General features: G+C 47.9%; 2 protein-coding genes and 1 long non-coding RNA gene across 5 annotated transcripts in view; all 3 read left to right on the forward strand.

Moving 5' to 3' along the window:
* rttn (rotatin) overlaps positions 1 to 6,213 on the forward strand; it is a 63,912-nt gene extending 57,699 nt beyond the window's left edge. The window contains exons 45-50 of the mRNA XM_056584649.1: positions 2,332 to 2,525; positions 2,911 to 2,980; positions 3,047 to 3,250; positions 4,931 to 5,034; positions 5,532 to 5,601; positions 5,842 to 6,213. Coding sequence (XP_056440624.1) covers positions 2,332 to 2,525; positions 2,911 to 2,980; positions 3,047 to 3,250; positions 4,931 to 5,034; positions 5,532 to 5,601; positions 5,842 to 5,921 — 722 coding nt within the window. The 3' untranslated portion in view covers positions 5,922 to 6,213. The remainder of the gene's footprint in view (positions 1 to 2,331; positions 2,526 to 2,910; positions 2,981 to 3,046; positions 3,251 to 4,930; positions 5,035 to 5,531; positions 5,602 to 5,841) is intronic.
* A 202-nt stretch (positions 6,214 to 6,415) lies between these two features.
* Positions 6,416 to 16,263, forward strand: cd226 (CD226 molecule). Its single transcript, XM_056583974.1, has 8 exons — positions 6,416 to 6,500; positions 7,907 to 8,108; positions 9,324 to 9,451; positions 10,940 to 11,148; positions 11,244 to 11,388; positions 13,145 to 13,250; positions 14,348 to 14,393; positions 14,567 to 16,263. The coding sequence occupies exons 1-8, from the start codon at positions 6,434 to 6,436 to the stop codon at positions 14,687 to 14,689; spliced, it is 1,026 nt and encodes a 341-aa protein (XP_056439949.1). The 5' UTR covers positions 6,416 to 6,433; the 3' UTR covers positions 14,690 to 16,263.
* Positions 16,264 to 16,372: 109 nt separating this feature from the next.
* LOC130377545 (uncharacterized) lies at positions 16,373 to 19,662 on the forward strand. Of its 3 annotated transcripts, none has more exons than XR_008894236.1 (3): positions 16,373 to 16,565; positions 16,769 to 16,902; positions 18,928 to 19,662. It is a non-coding gene; the product is annotated as an uncharacterized LOC130377545 (long non-coding RNA). The 3 variants fall into 3 exon arrangements; XR_008894235.1 differs by having other exon boundaries at positions 19,564 to 19,662; XR_008894234.1 differs by lacking the exon at positions 18,928 to 19,662 and adding an exon at positions 17,021 to 18,004.
* Positions 19,663 to 24,335: the final 4,673 nt, after the last annotated feature.

The raw sequence follows: 24,335 nt of genomic DNA on the forward strand, positions 1-24,335 counted from the left end.
GTGTCTGTGTGTGTGTGTCTGCACGTAGCTCTTTGCCACGCCTCTGTTCTCCGCAGAGCCGCTCGGCCCCCCACGCCCCCCTCCCCCCCCCCACGCCCACGCCCCCATCAGCCCCGGCTCTGAGGCGCTACAGTCACAGGAGTCTGCGGCCCTTTGATCCGCCAACGGGTGCAGAGCAGCGAGTAGCAGCTGCCAGACCTCACCGTGCCCCCCCCCCCCCCCCCCCCCCCCCCCCCAGGCCTCCGCACAGCCATCGCTAGAGTTGCATCACATCCGTCTTCCTGCTCCCCTGAACCTCCATAACGTCTGCGGTCGTGTTCAGGCCCTGGCTCCAGACGGACGGGTCGCTGTGGGTCACGTTATTGTGTTGTTGTTACACGACATGTTAATGGTGCGTGTGTTGCTGCTCATCCCCCATATATAAATACACCGGAGCTGTGAGTAGCAGGTTGACCTCACCGTGACCCCGCGTCATCCACCCCCACACCCCCCCCCCACTGCGGGCCCACCCCCCGGAGAGCTCTGCACAGCCTTCGCTAGCGTGTCATCACATCCGTCCTCTGCTAACCTGAAGCCCCTGCCGTCTGAGGCCCTGCTCACTCCTCTGCTCACCTGAAGCCCCGGCCGTCTGAGGCCCTGCTCACTCCTCTGCTCACCTGAAGCCCCTGCCGTCTGAGGCCCTGCTCACTCCTCTGCTCACCCTAACCCCGGCCGTCTGAGGCCCTGCTCACTCCTCTGCTCACCCTAACCCCGGCCGTCTGAGGCCCTGCTCACTCCTCTGCTCACCTGAAGCCCCGGCCGTCTGAGGCCCTGCTCACTCCTCTGCTCACCCTAACCCCGGCCGTCTGAGGCCCTGCTCACTCCTCTGCTCACCCTAACCCCGGCCGTCTGAGGCCCTGCTCACTCCTCTGCTCACCCTAACCCCGGCCGTCTGAGGCCCTGCTCACTGCTCGGCTGACGCGGCGTCGGACCGCTGCTCCTGTTGTTGTTGTGCGTGTGGATGTTGTCGGTGTTGTGATGCGACATGTTAATGTGCCGTGTGTGTGTGTTGCTGCTGATCCCCTGTACCTGACGCTAACGGGGGAGCAAAGGCACACGCACGCACGCACAAACGCACACACAAACATTAATACATTAACAAAATGTAGATAACCATGTCTTTTCAATTCCTTTCATACATTAATTTGCACGGTGTGCCACAATACTACACTCATTCACTCATCCACACACGCTGAGCCGTACACTTATCCAGCTGTGCTATAGTAGGACAGAAGCAGGTGTTTCTAATAACACTGATTAATTACATGTGAATGTCTGGAGCTACACCTGCGTTACGCCTCCTATGACACCTGTAGTAAGGATCCATCGACATGGAAACACAGAGATCCAAACATTCAGTCATAACCATACCAACACGCACACACACACACACACACACACACACACACACACACACACACACAGTCCTGTCTTCGTGGGGGGCACGGTGGTAACCGATCCATCACGAAGCAGAGAGCCGTTCTGGCTCCAGGTTCTTCTCAACACGTCTCGGGACGACCTCGGGCTAAAATGAGCATTAGCCCGTAGCTGTTCGCTGCCATCCCTCCATTAGCATCGCCGAGGAGACGCCGAGATCTCAAATTAGTGGTGTCCATCACGCTCCTGGTGTGTGCGCTGTGTGTGTGTGTGTGTGTGCTCCCGGTGTGTGCGCTGTGTGTCTGCGATGCGTTGCGCTACACAAGGCCGCACGCCTACAGGGCCGCGCTCCCGCCAATCATCCTAATGTGGGCGGAACGACTCAAAAGGTCGGATCAATTCGATCTGCGCGTTCCGCCGTATGTTCTATTTATTTCGGCCCCGGGGGGAGCGTTGCCTTGGACCCGCCCCGACGTCGGGCATCGGGCTGAATGTGAGTCCTCAAGGGAGACGTACAAGTCCTGCACACCGGGCGGGGCGGGGGGGGGGGGTTGTGGGGGCCTGGGGGGGGCGAGGCCGTTAGTCAGATGTGCTTTGACCATTATTAGGTTTCCCGCCCCGGCCACGGCACGGTGTGAGCCTTGTGTTCACTCTAACGTCTTTCTGACAGCGCCTCGTTTTATGTGGTTTTCACTTGCCTCAGCCGGTCCCAAGGCCATCCCTTTATCGTCCCGCCTCGCGGCCGTGCTAATCTCCTGAATGTCCTCCGTTCCCCCAAACCCTCAGCCTGGCGTCTGCTGTGGTGGTGAGCGGTTGAAATGAATGCATCTGTTTTGTATGTTTATCTCTGGGTCCAGCCTCACAGAGAGCCGTTCATTGACTCGTTTGTTGCGTCCTCCTGCTCCCGCCCCTCAGCCTGCAGCTCTCTGTGCAGCGCCGGCTCCGGGGGGGCCCCAGCTGGCCGGGGGCCCCCCAGCGGCTCCCTCATGCACTGCGTCATGAAGCTGGCCTCGGGCGTCGCCGCGGACAACAGCCCCGTCCAGAAGCTCGCCTTCTCCCTATTGGCCAATCTGGCCATGTCCCGGGACTGTCGGGGCGTCCTGCAGAAGGTAATCCCTCTCGTTGTTGTGCACGTCGACGGAGACGTTGTGTTCTGGTTCTGTTGTACGAGTATCGCCCTCTGAATACGACACTCGCGCTCAACACGTCTGGGAGAATGACCCGGACGAGGACAAAGCATATCGTGTTCAGACGGCTCAGCGTGTTCGTCTAGAGGCTCAGCGTCCCCCTAGACGTCGCTAATCACCCGTGGCTAATCCGCCCGACGGCTTCACGTTTGTTCCCTCCCAGCGCTCTCTAGTCTAGCATTTCGCACCGCTGCATTTATGTCGTCGTGTGCTCATGCCGAGTGTCGACGATGCCAATAAAGTTGCATTCAACCCGATCCAATCGCACGAGCCAACGCCCGCTTCCTCCTCCTCTCTCCATCTGCAGAGTAACTTCCTGCAGTCCTTCCTGTCGGTGCCCGTCCCCAGGCAGGGCGGCGGGAAAGCTGCTGCCATCGGCGGCAACAACAACAACAACAGCGGAGCAGGGGGAGGGGGGGGAGGAGGGGGAGGAGGAGGGGGAGGGGGGGGTGGGGGAGGGCTGCTGGCCATGTGGCTGCGGCTGCTGGTGTGCCTCTCCTTCGGGGAGGACGGCCAGCAGAGCGTTCTCAAGGTGCCCGGGGCCCTGGAGGTGCTGGCCGGCCTGGCCGCCCACCGGCCCCACGCCCTGCTCACCCTGCACAACCTCTGCTCCTGCCCCGGGAACCGGCCCCACCTGCTGTCCAACGGTACGGGGGAGAGGGGGGGGGGGGGGGGGGGGGGGGGGGGGGGGGGGGGGGAGGGGCAGAGGGCAGAGAGGAGGGGAGGGGGAGAGAGAGAGGGGAGAGAGAGAGGAGGGCAGGGGGAGAGGGAGAGGAGAGGGAGGGAGAGGGGAGAGAGAGGAGGGGAGGGGGGGGAGAGAGAGGGGAGAGAGAGAGGAGGGCAGGGGGGGGGGAGAGGGAGGGGGGGAGAGAGAGGAGGGCAGGGGGGGAGGGAGGGCAGGGGGGGAGAGAGAGGGGAGAGAGAGAGAGGAGGGCAGGGGGAGAGGGAGGGGAGAGAGAGGAGGGGACAGGGGGGGGAGGGAGGGAGAGGGGAGAGAGGAGAGAGAGGAGGGCAGGGGGGGAGGGAGGGCAGGGGGAGGGACAGGGGAGAGAGAGGAGGGCAGGGGGAGAGGGGAGAGGGAAGGGGGGAGGAGAGGGTGGGAAGAGGGAGGGAGGGCAGAGGTGAGAGGGAGGGCAGGGGGAGAGAGGAGAGGGAGGGGAGGGGAGAGAGAGGAGGGCAGGGCAGAGGGGAGGGGTCGGGGAGGTCGTGGCGGGCAGGAGACCCGCAGCTCAATTAGTCACATTTCCTTGACGTTGTGCCAAGCAGGATAGCTCGGAAACCAACACGCTGACAATGAGACAGATTTGTAATCAAAAAGCTGATGGAAATATCAAGTTGCGTGCGTGCGTGTATGAGGGGCCGCCTGGGACAGGACATCTTTTTACATGTATGTATGAGAGTGTTTAGTAGTGTATGGAGAGAGAATAGTAGTGTATGTGAGAGAGTATAGTTGTTAATGCAAGAGACCGAGTGTCGAGGTGTCCTTGAGCAAGGCACCTAACCCTGACTGTTAGCTCCCGACGCGCTGGCTGCCGCCTTGCATGGCTGACTCCAGCGTCGGTGTGTGAATGTGTGCGTGAATGTGAGGCAATATTGTAAAGCGCTTTGGGTGGCCAATGGTTAGATAAAGCGCTATATAAATGCAGTCCATTTACATTTACATTTACATACACTACTATACTCTCTCACATACTCTACTATACTCTCTCACACACACTACGATACTCTCTCACACACACTACTATACTCTCTCACACACACTACTATACTCTCTCACATACTCTACTATAGTAGTGCGTCCTCTCTCAGACGCACTACTATACTCTCTCACATGCACGACTATACACTCTCACATACACTACTATACTCTCTCACATACTACTATACTCTCTCACATGCACGACTATACACTCTCATACATACATGTAAAAGGAACATAATAGTGTGTGTGTATGAGCATAGTGGTGTATATGCAAGATTATGTGTAAGACCAAGTATGAATTCTGTCCCAGGCGGCCCATCATATGCGTGCGTGCGTTCGTGTGTAGATAATCTACTGACTAATATCATGATGATGATTCACTTCCCGTACAAAGGCTAATTTCCTGTTTTTCGTTATGTATCCCATGTCATTCAATCTGTCAGGGTGAGATTGCTAGTTTGTGTAATATTATCCTACCAACTTCACACGCACCAATATGAATGATAGTATGATTAGGGTTTCATTTTGATTTCTGTCCGTCTGTAGTTCTGTGTTTGTAGTTTGGGTGATACCCAGCTGTGTGTGTGTGCTGAGTGTCCCTGGTTGTGTGTGGTGCTCCTCTCAGACAAGGCCATGAAGGTGCTGCTGTCCAGTCTGGACAGCAAGGAGACTGGGGTCCGGTCCATGGGGGCTTCAGCTCTCTGGGCGCTGCTGCATAACAGTCAGAAGGTAACACACGCACGCACGCACACACACGCACACGTGCACACACACACACACGCATGTGCACACACAGACACACAAACACACACGCACACACACACGCACGTGCAAACTCACGCACGTACGCACACACAGTGTAACACTTACACACACGCACGCACACAAAGAAACAATGTAACACACACACAAACGGTGTAACAGTTGCACACACACAAAGAGAAGCACTCATATACACATTCAAACAATCACGCACACTCAAAGACCCATACATACACACACACACACATTAAGATATGCTCCATGGCTGAGCCTTGATATGGCATGAAAACGGTTTTGAGACCATGTTGATCTTTTTCGATTTGTTGCTTCTAAGCAAGGAATAGCTAAATAATCTAAACTGGCCGATCTTCTCCGGTTCCAATGGGATACTGGGACATGCGCTGCAGGATCAAAGCACAGCCTTCCTAATGTCGATTTCCTGCCCTGGTTCTCTCTCCTGATAGGCCAAGACGAGCTTGAAGAGTCCTTCTGTCATGCTGAAGCTGGAGAAGGCGCGCGCTGTGGCCAAGAAAGGTAGAGGAGGACATTCTCTCCGTCCATATCCGTCCTGTCAAAATGTTAACAATTTGTTATGACTGTTGATGAAAATGTGAATACTTCCATTGTTTAGATTATTTACATGAGGGGCAAAGATACAAAACTGTAGTTGTATGTCACTCAAACAGTGTGTGTGTGTGTGTGTGTGTGTGTGTGTGTGTGTGTGTGTGTGTGTGTGTGCGTGTGCGTGCATGCGTGCTTTTGTCTTCATCACAGATGCAGTGAAAGGGCCAGACTCCATGAATGCCTATCTGTTGAAATGTCTTGAAAACCTTTGCAGGCTGTTGAAGAGCTGAGACACAATCATCAACTTTCCCTCTCAGCACTTCAGTCAGTCCTATATTCCTTTAAAACATGACTCTATAGTAGACATTGTTTTGTACAGTTGTATTAGGGCTATAGTGGAGCAGGTTGTTTTGTATGTATTCATAATCTCACTTCTTAAAGAGATAAGAGGAAGAAGTGAGATTTGCTGAAGCTATGGAGCGACCCCTCCTGTTTGCTGGTTTGAATAGAGATGAGCATCTTCACTTAACATGTCTTCCTCCATTGTACAATAAAGACTTGAATATTTATATTTTCTTATTAAAAGACCAACGTCTGATGTCAATTTGTTCTAAACTCCCAAGAAAACGTGAGCAACGCTGTAAGCTTTGACAGCTAGTGAGCGTGTGAGCTGAAAGTGGGAGCCCCCCTCCCCCCCAGTCCCCCCCCCCCCCCCCTCCCACCCGCCCACGAGTCACTCCAGTTTCGAGCAGGAAGTGAACCGCTCAGTTCCCCGCGACAGCCTCTCATCAATACGGCTTTCATGGCGTCGGTACCAACGCACCCCCGGTACCTCATGGTACTCAGCATCTTTCTCTCGTTGCTCAAAGGTACGTGGTAGACACTGGTTGGTTGTGTTTAATGTGTATATTTTATGCTGAATATCACTTGATGTTTGGTTGTATTTTTTAATAAGTTGATCTGTTTCTGTGAATGGAGTTTGGGCTATAGTGTGCTGGTCAACTTTTGGGGTGTTTGTGTCTTAATGTGACAGAGCAGAGGATTTTGTTATTCTTGGATACTTTTTCTGATTTTCTACTTTTTGAACCTTGAAATTAATAATGGATTAAGAGACACAAGGCTGCTTTGCTGTTGTGACTGAGAAGACCAGAATTATACCATTGGCATAATAAATATTTGCCATGATGAAGCAAATATAGACTTTGAAAGCTTATACTTATTAGCAGGGTTTCATCTTGCCTTTAAGAAAAAATCACTTCAAGGTGCTCGAGGTCAGTTGCAAGAAGTACACTTTAAGTGGAATTAGTTTGAAGTAACATAGTCATCCATCAGCTGGTAGTGATTGAATTGCTCTGAGAAAGTATCTGCTTAGAGTCGACTGCCGCTGTAAGAGACCATTAAGATGTTGGACTGCTCCTGGCTAATTTCTACAGATCAAGACATCTCTTACCGGATGGTTTCGGGGAACCTAACCTGCCTGTTAATTAATGTGTGAGTTCAACTCTTGGCAGGGATGCTGAGTATGGGTGGGAATAGCGAGATGGTGTTTTTCTGGGTTGATGGATTTTCAGAATTTATTATTTTCTGCACTCTTTACAACAGCTTACAGACGGCCCGTTTAAAGTTAGGGGAGGATATTTATCTTAGATGAATTTTTGTCTTATTTGTGACTCTTTACATCTCGAATATCAATGAATAATATGCTCTGACAAAAACCAAACGGTCCGGCTGATGCAGCCCTGTCATAAGTCGGCCCAATCATTTCATTCGGTCCAAATGAGATGATTAAATGCATCAGTCTGTCTATCTACCTACCTACCCGCCTGTCTACCTACCTGCTCGTCTGTCTGCCTACCTACCCATTTGTCAGTCTACCTGCCGGGCTACCTGTCGACGGCCCTATCGCTACAGCTAGCGAGCTACTACCATGCGTTGTCTTGAGAGTGATACCTGAAGGGAGATGTGGGATTGTTTCAATTGGATCATTTTCTAAATCTGGCTCTGGCTGCGTTCTCCCCGTTTCCTACCCCAGCGTCAATAGTCCATCATTAAGTGTAAACCTTGGCCATATTTCACGGCTTGTGTATAACAGAACAATATTAAGTTACAGTTGATATTGGGGATTCATATTTAAATTATTATCATAGGGAGTTTGAATAAAGTCGAAAGGTTCTGGATTTGGGAACCACAGCGTCTGCCAGTATCTACCTAGGGGCGAGACGCCCTAACTCGTATGAAGGAGATGCTTCTAAACACCGGTTGCTTGTGGCCGCAGTGTCCGCCGGGCAGAGAGGGGAGCCCCTTCTGGTAGGCCTGCAGGAGGGCATGGTGCTGGACTGCCGGTGTCCCTGGAACGGCAGCTTCAGCATGGTGACCTGGACCAAGAGCCCCGACAGGAACAACCCCATCGCCATCTTCCACCCAGTCCACGGCATGACCTTCTCCTGGCGCTACAGCCAGCGGGTGGAGTTCCCCAGGTGACTGCTCATCGCTTCTCCTTCCGCCTCATGGTGGATTAAAGCGTCTGGTTGAATGGAGCATGATCCTTGGACATCAACCAAGCATCTTCAGTGATACTACGGATGTTCATGAACGGGGAAATATCAAGTCGTCGGCACAGATTTGATTTGATAAATCTTTATTGACCCCGAGGGTCAATTTGTTCTGCAACAGACACACACACACACACACACACACAATGTCCCACAACAAACAAATAATCATGACACAGAAAATACAAAATACAGAACATAAAAACATAAAAGCATTTAGGAGACGAATTATAATAATTTACTTAAATGACAAAGCTGCTACCCTAGTTTGTTTAGCAAGCCAACAGCTGAGGGAACAAATGATTTGAGATATCGGTTTGATCTGGCCCTCTCAGAGTATGTATATCTTCTCCCTAGTGGCAGGAGTCGAAACTCTGCACCCTGTAGAGGGTTGGACAGTATGGCCTTTGCCTTCCGAGCGGCTCTGACTTGGTAATTATTACCAAGGTTTTTCAGGTCAAGGCAAATGGTCTTTTGGCAGAGAAGGACAATTTATCCAAGCCTTTTTTTGTTGCTAAGGCCCAGGTTACCGAACAAACAGATCATTCCAATAAAACTTTTTTAAAATCGATCTGTCAACATTAAAACTCCTCAAGAAAAACAGTCTCTGATTGGCCTTCTTGCAGATGGAGTCTGTATTTTCATCGAAAGTCTGTTTGTCGTCCAGGATGGTTCCGAGGTATTTATATGCGTTGACTGTCTCCACTGCTTAGCCACTGATTAAAATGGGTGCTGTGGCAGGAACATTCCGGCGGAAGTCGACTTTCATTTATTTTGTCTTTGATACATTCAGTCGTAGATATGAACTATCACACCACTGGATGAAATTGTCAGAGACAGGCCCATTGTCCACCTCTTGGTCCTGCAGGAGACAGACAATAACTGAATCAGCTTAACTTAACAGATAACGGGATCTAAGGAGTCACCTACTGGGAGTCCCACTCTAAACTATTTGGATGCGATGCGAAGAAACAAAAAAGGTTAAGCCACAAATTCTAAATTCTGACCTAATTCTGATACAGCCGCCTTTCAGAGGAAGTGCTCAGGGAGACTTGATACGAAGGCTTCCTCGTGATATGATGCACGGCGAAGAGGTTGATGTTCCCTGTGTGCCGTGTGTCCGTCCCTCCGTGACGCCAGGGCGGAGACGATGGACGGCAGCATCGTTCTGAGGAACATCACGCACCAGGACCTGGGGGTGTACCACTGCACCATCACCACCTTCCCCCTGGGCTCCTGGTCCCGCGACGTGACGGTGGAGGACCAAGGTAGACCGGGTGGGGTGAGGTCGGGGTTCAGAGAACGGCAGGGCTGGCTATTGGACGGCCTAGGGGCTAGGGGGTAGGGGGTTTCACCTTACAATTACATTTAGGGATTTTAGCAGATGCTTTTTGTCCAAAGCCACTTTATTAATCCCCTGGGGATCAATAAAGTCTCTCTCTCTCTCTCTCTCTCTCTCTCTCTCTCTCTCTCTCTCTCTCTCTCTCTCTCTCTCTCTCTCTCTCTCTCTAACCATTTATTCACACATCCACAGTCACACACCATACAAGGCGACAACCAGCTCGTTGGGAGTGTCAAACTCCTGACATTCCTGCCATAGCCTGCCCTTTGATCAAACTAGAAACCTTCTGCTTACAATAAGAACCAACCCCCCCCCCCCCCCCCCCCCCCGAATATGATGCAAAGCAGCCTGCCTGCGGTGAACTGTAGAGACAGCGGTAATCTGTACAGCTCGTGGAAGAGGCAAGCTAGTGAAGTGTTTGTGTGGCTTTGCAACAGACCAGGACAAGTCCGGATGCGGTACTGTTGTTGGTTGAGTAAAATAAATGCAAAAAATCAACAGACACATCGAAATCTGTTGTGGCTTCCTACTGATAACTGATAGCAGGCGCTAGTGGAAGTGTTGCATGAAAGCCGTATCACTCTTGAGGTTGTGCTGCTATACTCCATTTCAGTATGGCTGTGATGAATTCAGCCTCTGGCCTCGAACCGACAACCCAATCACAGCCTGGCTTATATTCAGTTGCTTTTATTCTCGTGTGATGTTACTCAAATAGTAATTAATGGATTGAATTTATATTGTGCTTTTTCTAGACACTCAAAGACACTTTACAGTGAAGGGGGGACCTCACTAACCACAAGTAGTTGCTTTAAAAACTAAATAATAATAATGTCATGGTCAATGAAACCCGTGAATTGAATTGAAGAATCCTGCGGTCATGAGTTGGTTTTGGCTTTAGTCACAATTGCACTTCATTTATTACTGTTCTGAGTTGATACACATAAATACACATCTCTCCAGGAGTGTCAAGGTGCCCTGGTCCCAGTGCATAACATCAAACTGTCTTACCTCCACCCCCCACTCTCCTCCCCCCCTCCTCCTCCCCCTCACTCCCCTCCTCCTCCACCCCCCACTCCCCTCCCCCCCTCCTCCTCCCCCTCACTCCCCTCCTCCTCCTCCCCCTCACTCCCCTCCCCCCCTCCTCCACCCCCTCACTCCCCTCCTCCTCCTCCTCCCCCTCACTCCCCCCCTCCTCCCCCTCACTCCCCTCCTCCTCCTCCCCCTCATTCCCCTCCTCCTCCTCCCCCTCACTCCCCTCCTCCTTCTCTTCCTCCTCCACCCCCTCACTCCCCTCCTCCTCCTCCTCTTCCTCCTCCTCCGACTCACTCCTCGTCCTCCACCCCCTCACTCCCCTCCTCCTCCTCCTCCCCCCCACTCCCCCCCTCCTCCTCCTCCTCCTCCCCCCCCCGTTCAGACGAGCCCCCCGAGGAGGAGGAACGGTTCGCCGACCCTCCTGGCCCCGCCCTCCCCCCGGCGGCCGTGCAGGTGACGTCGAGGAGCGGCGACGGCGTCAGCCTCCCCTGTTCCCACGGCGACGGCGGCCACGACAACGGAACGGCGGCGGTCTTGCAGGTCTTTGTGGAGCGCTACGTCGAGGCGGACCCGGACCCCCTGTGGAGCTCAGTGGCATCGGGGGGGGCTTCTGGGGAGGAGGGGGAGGGGGGGGAGGAGGAGGGGGAGGGGGGGGAGGAGGAGGGGAGGGGGGGGGGGCCAGGGTCAGGGTGAACTGCACGGAGGACCTGTCCGCCTGCAGCCTGAGGATGGAGGGCGTGACCCCGGAGGACGGAGGGCTCTACGGCTGCCGCTTCGTCACGGCCACCGGGGAGACCACCGCCACCGTGATGCTCACCGTGACCGACGCAGGTGTGTACCGCACACACTCTCTCTCTCTCTCTCTCTCTCTGCTCTCTCTCTCTCTCTCTCTCTCTCTCTCTCCTGCTCTCTCTCTCTCTCTCTCTCTCTCTCTCTCTCTCTCTCTCTCTCTCTCTCTCTCTCTCTCTCTCTCTCTCTCTCGGAAGCATCTCCCACTCTGTTACAAGTTTCACGTAGGCTCACCGTGACCGACGCAGGTGTGTGTACCACACACTCTCTCTCTCTCTCACACCTGTTGGTGGGCTGCATTGACCCGGAAACATCAAACCACTCTGTTAAAGTTTCCTGTAGGCTCACCGTGACCGACGCAGGTGTGTGTACCACACACTCTCTCTCTCTCTCACACCTGTTGGTGGGCTGCATTGACCCGGAAACATCAAACCACTGTTAAAGTTTCCCGTACAGAGACTCCTCTCGTTAGAGGTAGAGTCACGTAAAGGTTGTTTATCCAGCCCTCGAGTACAAGGGCGGAGCTAACTGCCCCCCTGAGGCTCCGCCCCCTGAGGCCCCGCCCCCCGAGGCCCCGCCCCCGCTGCTGCACAGACCGCTGCGGTGTGTTTATTTCATTCAAAGTGATGTCGAGTGTCGAGTGTCCGCAGAAGTCGCAGGCCCTCTTCCTGTGTGAAATAGATCAGATGAACGGTTCTAGAGATATGCCGAGGACTCACACGCACATACACACTCTGACCCCCTACCTCTGCCTATGGAAGTATTAATGTAGCAAAATTCAAATGGCAGTGCAATTTGCAATTCAATAAGTCGAACATTATGCTATTAACAATTCATTATGCAATTTATAAATGTAATTTGAAAATACGTTATTAAAAGGGTATTTTAATATGCAAAATGACAATAAAAATAGAATAACATTTTGTCCCAATTTTGAATGCCTTTTTTATTTATTATTTTTATTGTTATAACTTTTTCAAATTGAAATGAGGATTTCATCGTCATTTTGCATATTAAAATACCCTTTTAATAACGTATTTTCAAATTACATTTATAAATTGCATAATTAATGATTTATTGAGTTGCAAATTGCGTTGCCATTTGAGTTTTGCTACATATATGCTTCCATATCTGCCTCCCACACCTGTTTAATCGGTCTCAATAACCACTACTTCCTGTGTGAACTTGACAGCCTTGGTTTTTTTTGTGTGTGTGTGTGTGTGTGTGTGTGTGTGTGTGTGTGTGTGTGTGTGTGTGTGTGTGTGTGTGTGTGTGTGTGTGTGTGTGTGTGTGTGTGTGTGTGTGTGTGTGTTTGTGTGCGACTGATGGTGCCTTTTTGCACCAACATTTGTGCATGTTGGTGATATTGTGGGTTTTTACAGACAGAAACACCTTTGTTTCTGCGTGTAACAAGTGCTGCAGATATGTTTCATATTTTTAAGATCCAAACACAAAGATGATCACACAATCTCCAGCAATTATTACAGTGAATAAGTACGACGCCGAGATATTTGTGAAGTTGTGTTTGTCTTTGTCTTTACCCTGATTCAGACGAATTGTTTAATTCCAAATTAATCATTGGGCGTTCAAAAGGGGAGATGGCTAGTTTAGCATTAACTTTAAGCTAGCCGCTTCCATTGACTTGCAGAGGGAGAGTAGCTCCTGTTAATGTGAGGGGAAAACACTCAATGGAAGATGCTAACAGTGAGCAAACTCCCCTTCTGGATGCACAATTATTTTTGCTTCCCATCTTCTGTCTATTTGCCCTCCTGATATCGCGGTGTTGTTTTGTGTCCAGGTGAATTCAGGATGTCTGATTATGTGAAGTATCTTTACATCGGAGGTGGTGCTGCTGGCTTCCTGCTCCTTCTCTCCGTGTTCCTGGTACTACTGACCATATACTGGTACGCAACCTCACTTTAACTTGAGCCAACTCTGATTTGAATTGAGCTACAGGTATAAGCTATTGGCTATTGTCAGCTTACTTGAAAGGGGCAGCATGATAGTGTAGTAGCGAGGGAATTTGACTCACAACTATATCTGAATTAATTGTAAAACTTCTCCTGAATAAATGTACAGTATAGTCAATAAAACATAAGCATCCAGACCAGAGAATCGACCCCGGACTGATGCTCTTCCTCTCCACCGTGAATCACAACCGATGCTGGGGATACTTGTTTGCTGTGAGCTTTAAGGCTGGAGTTCCCAGGTGTGTGTGTGTGTGTGTGTGTGTGTGTGTGTGTGTGTGTGTGTGTGTGTGTGTGTGTGTGTGTGTGTGTGTGTGTGTGTGTGTGTGTGTGTGTGTGTGTGTGTGTGTGTGTGTGTCTAATCATGGTACCGTTGGGATTGGGACTCTCGGAGGATGGCGTCTGTTAGCGGCCGTGATGATTGTACAGATGTAAGCTTTTCCCCCACGCTAATGGGTAGGAGATGGATATCTGGATTGGGGAGTTTCCATTCATTTTGTATTCTTTGGCCCTGTTTATTCTTACAAACGTTCTTATGCTTAAAGGCACCCAGTGCAACTTTATGTAAACATTCAATGAAAAATAAACATTCAATTTCTAGTCTTTTTTACACGTAGTAAGTTTCAATAACTCCATACCATTACATATCGACATTCAAGGAGCAAAGATGAGACGTCGTTGTGTGGTGAGAACTGATAGAAAATAAACAACAACAATCGCCGGTGGGGAGAAGCCATTTTTCCATTGACTGGAAGCCTGCTTTATTTATTGTAGGTTACAAAAAATAAAGAAAATGGCGGCATTGTTGTTGTTATCGATTTTCTATCAGTTCTCACCACACAACGACGTCTCATCTTTGCTGCTTGAATGTCGGTATGTAATGGTATGGAGTTATTGAAACTTACTACGTGTAAAAAAGACTAGAAATTGAATGTTTATTTTTAAGCCTCGAAAGTTGCACTGGGTGCCTTTAACATATCCACATGCTTCTGCATTGATAAATGTCACCAGAGTTGTCGCTCCTTCTTGTTCAGGAAGAAAAAGAGACGAGAGGGAAGCAGATTGAAAGGTCGATCACGGGTACACAACCTTTTATTATTTACCAACATAACATCTTAACATCACTCCGCATTTCTTATCACTTTCTCATTGATTATTTTTTGGGGATTTTTCTGCCTCTAAAGAAGTACGACTGGCAATCGGCCAATCCTGTGCCTTCGAACACCTTTCTAACGCTCCCGCTGTCCAACCAGCAGGGGGACCTGTTGGAAACGAACAACTACGTCAGCCGCCAAAGGAAGGAGGAGCCAGTGTATGGAAACGTGCCCTCGGCATCGCGACTCGCACTCGCACGAAGCCACAAAGCTGCTCGTTAACTGAACGTGCGTGCGTGCGTGCGTGTGTGTGTGCGTGTGTGTGTGTGTGTGTGTGATTATTGGATGTATAAAGCATTAAATTGTCCTTGTGAGCAGAAACGGAGGGGATTACATTGCTTAATGCTGTGTTTATTATTTTTCTACTGTGAGTTAACGTAACTATTGCTTTGTGATTTATTCTACTTTAAGACCACATAGTACTATGTATGTCATTATTGAGTAGTTTTTCTCATAAATCATACGTTTTCCATTTCATTTTATTTATTTCTGATTCATGTTTTTTTACAACATGAACAACCCTAGACAGTATAACTATTCCTCTATGATTCATTGTTTAATTTTATTTCGTTATTCTGTTACGACCACATAGCAGAACTATTCCTCTCCATCCATGGTAATCCGACGATACCGAACGAGGCGTGTTGATTTATCGTTCAAACAGAGGAGCTACTGTTTGTCACCTGTGGTTTGTTTCTCTGGATGGGAGCTGGTTGTTCCTCCTGCTGCTCCAGCCATGAATCAAATGTCACCCGGCAGCATGAAGATCATCAAGAGTTATTAGATAAACCTAACATTTTTTCGCATACAAGAAAAAGGCTAATTATCACAAAATAGGCATTCAGAAGAATTCCCTGACCCAATGTAATTTGATTTTAGTTATTCGTAAAGGTTTAAACATTATTTATATGCATGTGGTTCGCAATAAAAGGCACACACACCAGTCTTCATATTACTATGGGAAGTCTGATTGGCAGACTATGGCTGAAATGTTTGAACGGCATTTTACTGTCTTTACCTTCGCTTGTTTTTCCACCAATCGCATCGATGGAGGCGAGGATCCGGACGTGGTGATTGGTGAACACAAGCGAAGGCAGCATTAGCTTACTGTTAGAAAAGGTTTCTGGAAGGGTTTCCCCATAAACATAGTGTAGACTGGGTAATCTGTATAATCTAATTAAAATCCTCCTTAAATCGCACAAATGAGTGATCTTTGTGACACCGCATCGAAACAAGAAGTAACTCGCCCCTACTGTGTCTGGTTTTCGGTCTGGTTTCTCTGCACTGCCCCCCCCCCTCTATAAAGTAGTACTTCCTGATCTGGGATTACCTAGAAATGAAGGGGTGAAGAATCACCAGGCAGCTGATATGACGGCCAAGAAGACGGACATGCCATTGGGGGAGAATGCATCATAGTTATTTATATAATATGTTACAAAATGTTGTCGCTGTTCATTTAATGTTCCATCAATGGTGTTGACTCCTTCTATTAATGTTTTGTTTGGCTTGGTTGTATGTGCAATGAGGCACAGCTAAGACTGAAAATAAATAGCCTACATTCGATTTGACTACTGTCCACTTGTTTAATAACCGAGCTCGAATGATACTATTTTATTTGAGCAAGGTATGTACACATTCAGCCCTATATCATCTCACGTAGACTGCACATAGCCTACAGGGAAGAGGGAAATTAAAAGGTATAACGGTAGCAGGCATCTGTGAACAATTCTGGTTATTAAATGTTACATAAAATCGAAATAGAAAGGCCTAGCAGCTACAGCTCTGACAACCCAATGTAAAATAAATAAGAAGTTTTCATTTGAGTGGTTTCATTTTCTTCAGGTGGTTAATCACCTTCTCGGCTCGAGCTCCTCATTAGGCCAATTAGTGCTAAATTAAGTTCCTCTGCGTCACCGTACACCTTTATTAAGGCGCGAGTGTTTGGGACTTCTAGATTGCGTTTAATTTAGCTTAGCAGTTTCTGCGATCAGGATTCTACTTTTTACAGGTTTAAATTGAACGTCGCTGCGTGCCTCGATCCAAACGACGCCAGAGAAATAAGACCATCAACACTGGAACTCAGACGAGGATCACCGCAGTGAGTAACACTCGTTTTTCATCCGTCTTAAACGGGTTGTTGTTTGGATTAATTTGAGTCGAATTGGTTGTGTGTGCACCGCAGACCGTGGCTTACCCACTCTTTAGTCCTCCACACAGACTCAATCTATTCCTGTTTCTCCCCTTAAAGTTTTTAATGTTTTTTTTTTTAATGCTGTTGCAATCACCATTATTGTTTTGGAGTGCAGTGACGTGTCGACAAGCTGACTTGAATATGGGGGGGCCCCCTTTGGGCCCCCCCAGATCGACGACGACGACTTGATGGTGAACACTGTGGCAACGAAATGGAAACGGTGGGGAAAGTGGTGCAGCTTTGGGTAAGAAGGAAACTTGAACAATTTGGCAGGGACGAAGCTATCAACGGGTTTCTAAACATTCCAAGAGGCATTTATTTTTTACTAAATCTATTTATGCGATTTGCACGTGCTCGTCTAGGTGGATGGAAGCCCAGGCTTGGTTCTCTTACGGATGCTGAAGGCTATGATGCTAAAACGCCCATGTTGTCATTTGTAACTATAGATGGGCCCTAAGTCATTAACTGGGTGTTTTTGCTTCTTGTTACTAGTGCATTTACTGGCACTGCATCAGTGTTAATTTCGTTAACGAAAAATATGACGAAAAATGTTCGTCAACGACCTTTTTTCCGTGACTAAGACGAGACGTTGACGAGCTAAAAATAGATCTGTGATAATAAAAACGATGACGAAATGTCATTTTGTTTTCGTTGACGAGACGAGACAGGACGAAAATGTTATTGGTGTGCTATTTGGACATTCAAAATGCACGATATTTTCCAATCAGTACACTCCCGTAAGGTTCTTATGCAACTGTTCACTCCTCCAGTAAATAGGACGGACCTTAGCTACGACTTGGCAACGGGAGGTATGGTCCACTCAGCTATGAGCTAACGTTATGCATTGTACATGATTCGAAATTCTTCCCAGCTTTTATTCCACATATACTAGGGTCTATAGCATATAACCGCGTTGTCTGATTACAGTTTAATTCATTTTTCACAATTTACCGGCTCTTGTTTTGAAGAAAATCACCGCGCCATTCGTTTCAATGGGAATCGCCACGGTCTATACTCTGACTTCAACATAAGGTGGACTTTGAAATTCGTCCCAGCCTTTATACCCAAGATACTATCGGGTTTATAGCATATAACCGCGTTTTCTGATTACAGTTTAATGCATTGTTCACAATTTACCAGCTATCGTTTTGAAGGCTGAACAGACAAGAGTAGTAAAGTGTGACGTCACGTTTCGAGAGCAACAGATTTGGTTCTACACAAACCAAATTAACAAGGGGAAATCCTATGGCACACAAACCTTTTATAGAAAAGGAACAATCTTTTTGCGAATTGATTTGTGAGTTTGCTTTACCAATGATGTAAGTAATATTGAGAATAGATTGTCTTCATATTAAAAAAAAAACTAAACTAAACTAACGTTGACAAACTTTTCCTTTTAATAATAATAATAATAATAATACATTTAATTTAGAGGCGCCTTTCAAAACACCCAAGGTCACCTAATAATAATACCCCAGGGGAATACATGAACGCCTCGACATTTTTCGATTGGTAGTGATTTTCACCTCTTGAAATTGATTTATTTTAATTTTGAAAGAAACAACACATGGAAGCAATGGAGAACACCATCTCTCGTTCGGTTGTTTAGAACTGAAAATCCGGTTGCCAGGACAACGTAACGTTTTCACTTTAGTACTCTATTTGAGTGGAACAACTTAGCAGGTGTCCATATAGCCTAGTTTAAAAAGAGAAAACATTTTGACTAAAAGTAATGACTAAAAGTTGACTAAAATGTAAGGAATTTTCGTCGACTAAAACTAGACTAAAACTACAAAGGAAAACAATGACTAAAATGTGACTAAATATACTAAGCATTTTCGTCATAAGACTAAGACTAAATCTAAAATAGCTGACAAAATTAACACTGCACTGCATGGTCAGGCTACTGGACTTAATAATAGGCTTTTAGTAAATTGTAACTCCACTTTGGTTCAGCCACTACACTAGTTGGAAGTAATGGCTGATGCTAAAGGAGACTGATCTGGTGAAGGCCGCTTGGGTTAAAGACCATGATGTGGACCTTGGTAATCTGCCGATCTTAAAATCTAAAGAGCCTTGATTCTATTCAAACTGCCTATAGCTTTGTGGGCAAACTGTTAGTTTGACTTTAGCGACACGTCTAGAACAATACTTTCTGCAAACAGTATGGACTGGTGCTTAAGAATTCAGGATGCTTTCACTGGGACATAATTATTTGAATGGCCCATTACAGTTCATATTAATACTGAAGCTCCTCCCCTTCCTGTAGAGGTTCAACCCTGTGGCTTTGAGGGCGAGGCCGCATGCAGAGCGGCCCAGACTGGCCGGGTCGTCCTGCCGTGAGGGACTGGGTCGTTAGCGCATTAACTCCGTTCAGTGGGCTATAACTGAGGTTGGGGGCTGCTGTCAGTCCTACTGTTAACCGTTGCATTGACGCGGTAAGCATGGGCGGCGTGTGGCTCTGGAGGTAAAGCGGGGTGGCAGGTAAACAGAAGGTCGCTAGTTCGATCCCCGGCTCCTCCTAGCTGAGTGACGAGGTGTCCCTGAGCCTCCCCCTGACTGCTGCTGACCAGCTGGCTGTCGCCCTGCGTGGCTGACACCGCCGTCGGTGGGTGAATGTGTGCATGAATGGGTGAATGTAAGGCAGTATTGTGCTTTGCGTGGCCACTGGTTGGAAAAGCGCTCTATAAATGCAGACCATTTACCAATTGTAAGCATTTCTATAATGGCTAACACTCAGGGTTTTAAATATTTTACAAGGTTTGTCTGTTTTCATTGTATTGCCATATCAATTTTATTTTGCATTTAGAATTAGGGTTTACAAGTGCGTTAAGCACTTTCGGGTTATCAAACTGTCTTCTAAATCCTCTAGCACAACTGACTCATGTTTATCAATCCACCACAGGACGGCAACGCTTTACCGCACCAGTTTACCAGACCTGTGGCTTCAATATGTGTTTGCTTTCTGTACATAATGATGTCTTCATAATTCAATGTTTTTTTTTAACAAATGTTTTGTTTTTTGTGTAGAGTCTTTGCTTGTACTCCTGGGAATTGTCCTTGAAGTTTGTTAATGGAAGTTAGGATGTAAAATATTTTTATACCAGGTGCAAACCATTTTAAAGGGGACATATTATACCAGGTGTGAGTGTGATTAGCCTTTGAAAATCTGCCCCATATGACATCACTAGTGGGCGTGTCCACCTAGATCTGTGCTGGATAGAAGAGCAACGTTTATGTCAGTCCACTGGGTAGGCTGGTAGACTGATCTATCCAGCAGAGATCTAGGTGGACACGCCCACTAGTGATGTCATATGGGGCAGATTTTCGAAACAGCTTGTAGGGCTAATCACACTCACACCTGGTGGTATATGATGTCTCCTTTGATACATTTCAATTGGTAGTGTCTTCACAAGTAAGTCCTCAACACATTTCAAGCTTATTTGAATGGGGCAAGTTGTGACCTAGCCTTTTGTGAAGATCTTTACAAAGTGAGCCTATGTGTAAATTCCATGGCTATTCTAGAACTTGAACAGCTGGCAGTTTCACAACCTCAAAGAGGTTTATTTGTGCCATAGCGATCACCTGCTATTGCTTTAAATGCTCTGAACCTTAAAGTCTGTAGGAGGCTATTTGGACCAAGACAAAGGCCTCTCTTCCTGTATTAGTTTGGGTAGGCCTATACATGTGTGTAGGCACTGCTATTAATATATTAAAAAGAATTAATATAAATCACAATGGAACATTAATTTTAATACTCCCAAAAAACATTACATATGTACATTTAATGAGTGAACATTTTAACCCCACACTCACGTTCAAAGTGCTGATAACGATTACGACATTAACACAAGTGTAGACATGACACTCATACAAACAATTATAACGATGGAAATGAAAGGGTGATCTTAAGTGCGTACCTACAGGAGGAGTTTTTCATGTGGTTTTACTTAAAAATAAAAACGAACAAATAAAACAACTGACCATGAATTCCTTCAGTCTTTTCAGTAGTATCTCACTAGAGCTAGAATAGATTTTTGTTTTTAATCTTGCATCTTTTTTTCAAATGCTGCAGAAACATGACCTTGCTAAAATAGGTTGATTGACATTAGATTATTAGTAGCCTTTCATAGAAGGGCTCTGCCGCTTGATGGAAAAGCAATGTCCTGTTGACGTCATGGGTCAAAGGAAAACAACTTTCAGATGCAACGTTTCACTAGTTCTAAATGCATGTCAAGTTCTACCAGAATTGTATTTCCATCACTTGGCAAAACATTTAACCCGGAAAAATAAATTTATAGAATAAATTAAGCGTCAAGTGCGCCAGTCTGGGTTGGCGTTCCTCCCCTCAAGATGATTGTCTTTTTTTTTTTTTTCGTCTATGACTCAAAGCATTTCTGCGATTAAAAAATCACTTGTCTGTTCACACTTTCACATTATTTTTTTACAAGGCAGCATTTCAAAAACCTTGATGTATTTGAAAACGATAACCGCAGGTTAAACCTTCATTATGCAACCGTTTTTAAAAGAATAAAACCATTCCACCAGCCACTCAAAATCAATTTGGTCTGTGGAGAAAGAGGAAAATGGTAAAAGTTATGGCTACAGTGAAAAAGTAACGGCGCAGGTTTAAGCAACCAACTATAGGCCTATCCTTTTAAATAATTCTAATGACTTAACAATTCCACACACGGAATGGCACACCTGAATCACACCAAACAAAACGACTTCAAAATGGAAATATGAAGTACAAAGAAGATGACCTGTCCCATTCCCAATGGTAAACTGCAGGCCCAAAGTCGAGGGTTCGATCAGGGCTCACACTCTGCGGTCTACGGCAAAAGGCACTTCTTACTCTGGATGGAACGAGGGCCGTTGAAGCATGAGAGGCCCCTGGCATTCACTTGATGAGAATCAGATTCAACCATTAAAACAACAAATAATTGATGTTTTCGTGAGTTTAGGCTGTTAATACACGTGACATTTGTACTCTGTGATGTTTTGACAGTATCGGGAAGGCGAGATCAAATTGAATTCAGTTCGTTAAAAACCATAAGAGATTAGCCGCATGGGAATGACCAATTACCTCCCGTCTCTGCCGGTTCGTAAGACAATAACTATGTAGACGTTATTTACCTGATTTGGAATACGAGGCGAATAAAATACATAAATTAGCATTCAGCTTATTCTCTTACACTCCCGGTGTTTAGCAGCGGAGCGGCAATGCGTTCGTCGCATCCGACCGACGCGCTCGCTGGTTCGGCGGCGCGTCGGCGCCTCATGGTGTCCAAATGCTAAATGTGTTTTTGAAGTGTGTTTCCTAAGTGTGGTCGAGGGTTGTGGAGGTCTGGATCACATCCATCACCCACACCTTCTCAACTGAATCCTTAAACTGTGCTTTATATTCACGCAAGTAAAACTCATAATTATAAATGATGGGGCTCCACTCTTTTGGCGGGAATCCAGTGCAGTGCCTTCGTGACTCATTCAAGAACAATAATCTGTTCCCCTGCACATTTCATCTTCCCGTACATTTTTTAGAATCAAAGATTGACTTTGGGGAAATGGTATAGTGACGATGTTCATGAGCAGAATGAATAATGTAAATAGTCACGGAATGACTACATGACTTGGGTTTTTGGTGCAACATCTTATGCTACCGCGGTTTTCAAACACACACACAGTCTGTCTTTTCTGTCGTGTGTAGGCTAGCCTACTGCTCAACCGTACGTTTGACACTATTTTTTCTTTGACATGAAATGGTATATTACACATGTCACTATACATATTTCTACATTCTCTCTAAAGTGGTAGAGCAAAAGTGTCCTGGTTTGGTCATGGCATTGCATGTCATTGTCGCAGGCCGGCGCTGCAACTGGATTCGTAGCCACTAGAGGGCGACAGCGCCTCTTCTTGGCGTGGGCTGTCGAGCTCTTCAGAGAGGAAGCTGGGGAACGTCTGTGCTCTGGGGATGAGGGTCATTGTCATGCTGGTTCCTGGCGAGAGACGGATAAAAGAACAAAAGCAATAGTTATGGTCCTTAGAAAGCAGTTTGTATTGCGCTGAAGTCTGTGATGTCTGTGTGTTTAAATAACTTAAAAAATGTGTAAATGCTCAGAATAAATCCACTTTGGTCCAATCCGTTGGTTAATGAGCCCTTATTTAAATCATTGTATTTCAGCTGTCGCTGAACTACACAGTGAAATGCTCGTATACAACTGAGACGTCCAACGCTAATGTAAAGCACAGCTGTTCTCAATTAAAAATAGACGTTGAACCGCTTCAGGGCATCGCGTGAAGGCTCCTATCTGGCTGCTGCAGAACACCGACCGCACCTTATGTCCTGTAAAACCCGTTCTCCCATTGGGAAGTAATCCATTGCCTGCAATTACACCACCATTTCTCTCTCGCTCTCTCGCTCTCTCTCTCTCGCTCTCTCTCTCGCTCTCGCTCTCTCGCTCTCGCTCTCTCGCTCTCTCGCTCTCTCTCTCTCGCTCTCTTCCCTAATTCAAATGAATTGTTTAATTTGTTCTGCAGTTTGTATTAATCTTCGGGGCCGAGAGAGAGCGCGGCGAATAAAGGCTCTCCTCTGCTCAACATGCCTCTTCATGTAACGGAGGTGTCTTCAGGGGGCTTCACCGCCCCAAAGCCAGGATCAGGGTGGTGGGGGTGGAGGGGTCGGTAGAGGGGGTGGGGGTGGTGAGCTGGTGGTGGAGGTGGTGGTGGTGGTGGGGGTGGTGGTTGAGGTGGTGGAGGTAGTGGGGGTGGTGGTGGTGGAGGTGGAGATGGTGGTGGAGGTAGTGGTGGTGGTGGTGGTGGTGGAGGAGGGTGGTGGTAGTGGTGGTGGTGGAGGTGGTGGTGGAGGTGGTAGTGAGGGTGGTGCTAGTGTGTTGCTGATCGCGCAAGAACCGCAGAGCGGAAGCGATCAATAATTCCGGGCCCGACGCTCCCTAATCAATGGGGAGGCGGGGTGGATCCGTCAGCCCGCTGCCGCTCTGTCAACACAACGCTAATTGAACGACGGAACGAGAGAGAGCTCAGCCTCAGCTCCCTGGTCACGCACGGGGGCGTGTCTAACCGTCCTGACTCCGCCCCAAGCGGTGACGTTGGCCGATCGGTCTCCCTCTCAGTCAACGACAGGAGGGAGCGTGCAGCCTGTCGTACATTAGTCCACTGCCTCATTATCAGGAGAGGCCCAGAGTGCTCACCATGAGACACACTGTGTGTGTGTGTGTGTGTGTGTGTGTGTGTGTGTGTGTGTGTGTGTGTGTGTGTGTGTGTGTGTGTGTGTGTGCCAGCAGACCTCCAGATGCGTTCAGTGAAACCCGGCAGCAGAGACACACGGGGTTCCCGTCGCTCCCACCTGCCTCCTCTTTAAATAAGGGCCCTGAGTCCGTCTCTGGGACCCCCCACATGAAGAGAACCCCCTCCAGCTCTGCTGCCCCCCGCTGCTGCCCCACGCTGCTGTCCTCGCTGCACGCCGGGACACTGAAACCCGGGCAGTGAGAGCCGAGGCCGTGCAGGTCAGAAAGAGGACACCCCCCCCCCCCCCCCCCCCCTCACAGGCTTTATTAGATTGCTTCAACGACCGCCGTGTGCATCCGGCCATACCTGCTCCCATCTCTGCCAGGACAATTCCACCCCTCCTTCACCCCGGGGCCAGACATGAAAGAGGGA

The sequence above is a fragment of the Gadus chalcogrammus genome, chromosome 23 (assembly GCF_026213295.1).
Source record: "Gadus chalcogrammus isolate NIFS_2021 chromosome 23, NIFS_Gcha_1.0, whole genome shotgun sequence".
NCBI classification, from domain to species: Eukaryota; Metazoa; Chordata; class Actinopteri; order Gadiformes; family Gadidae; genus Gadus; species Gadus chalcogrammus.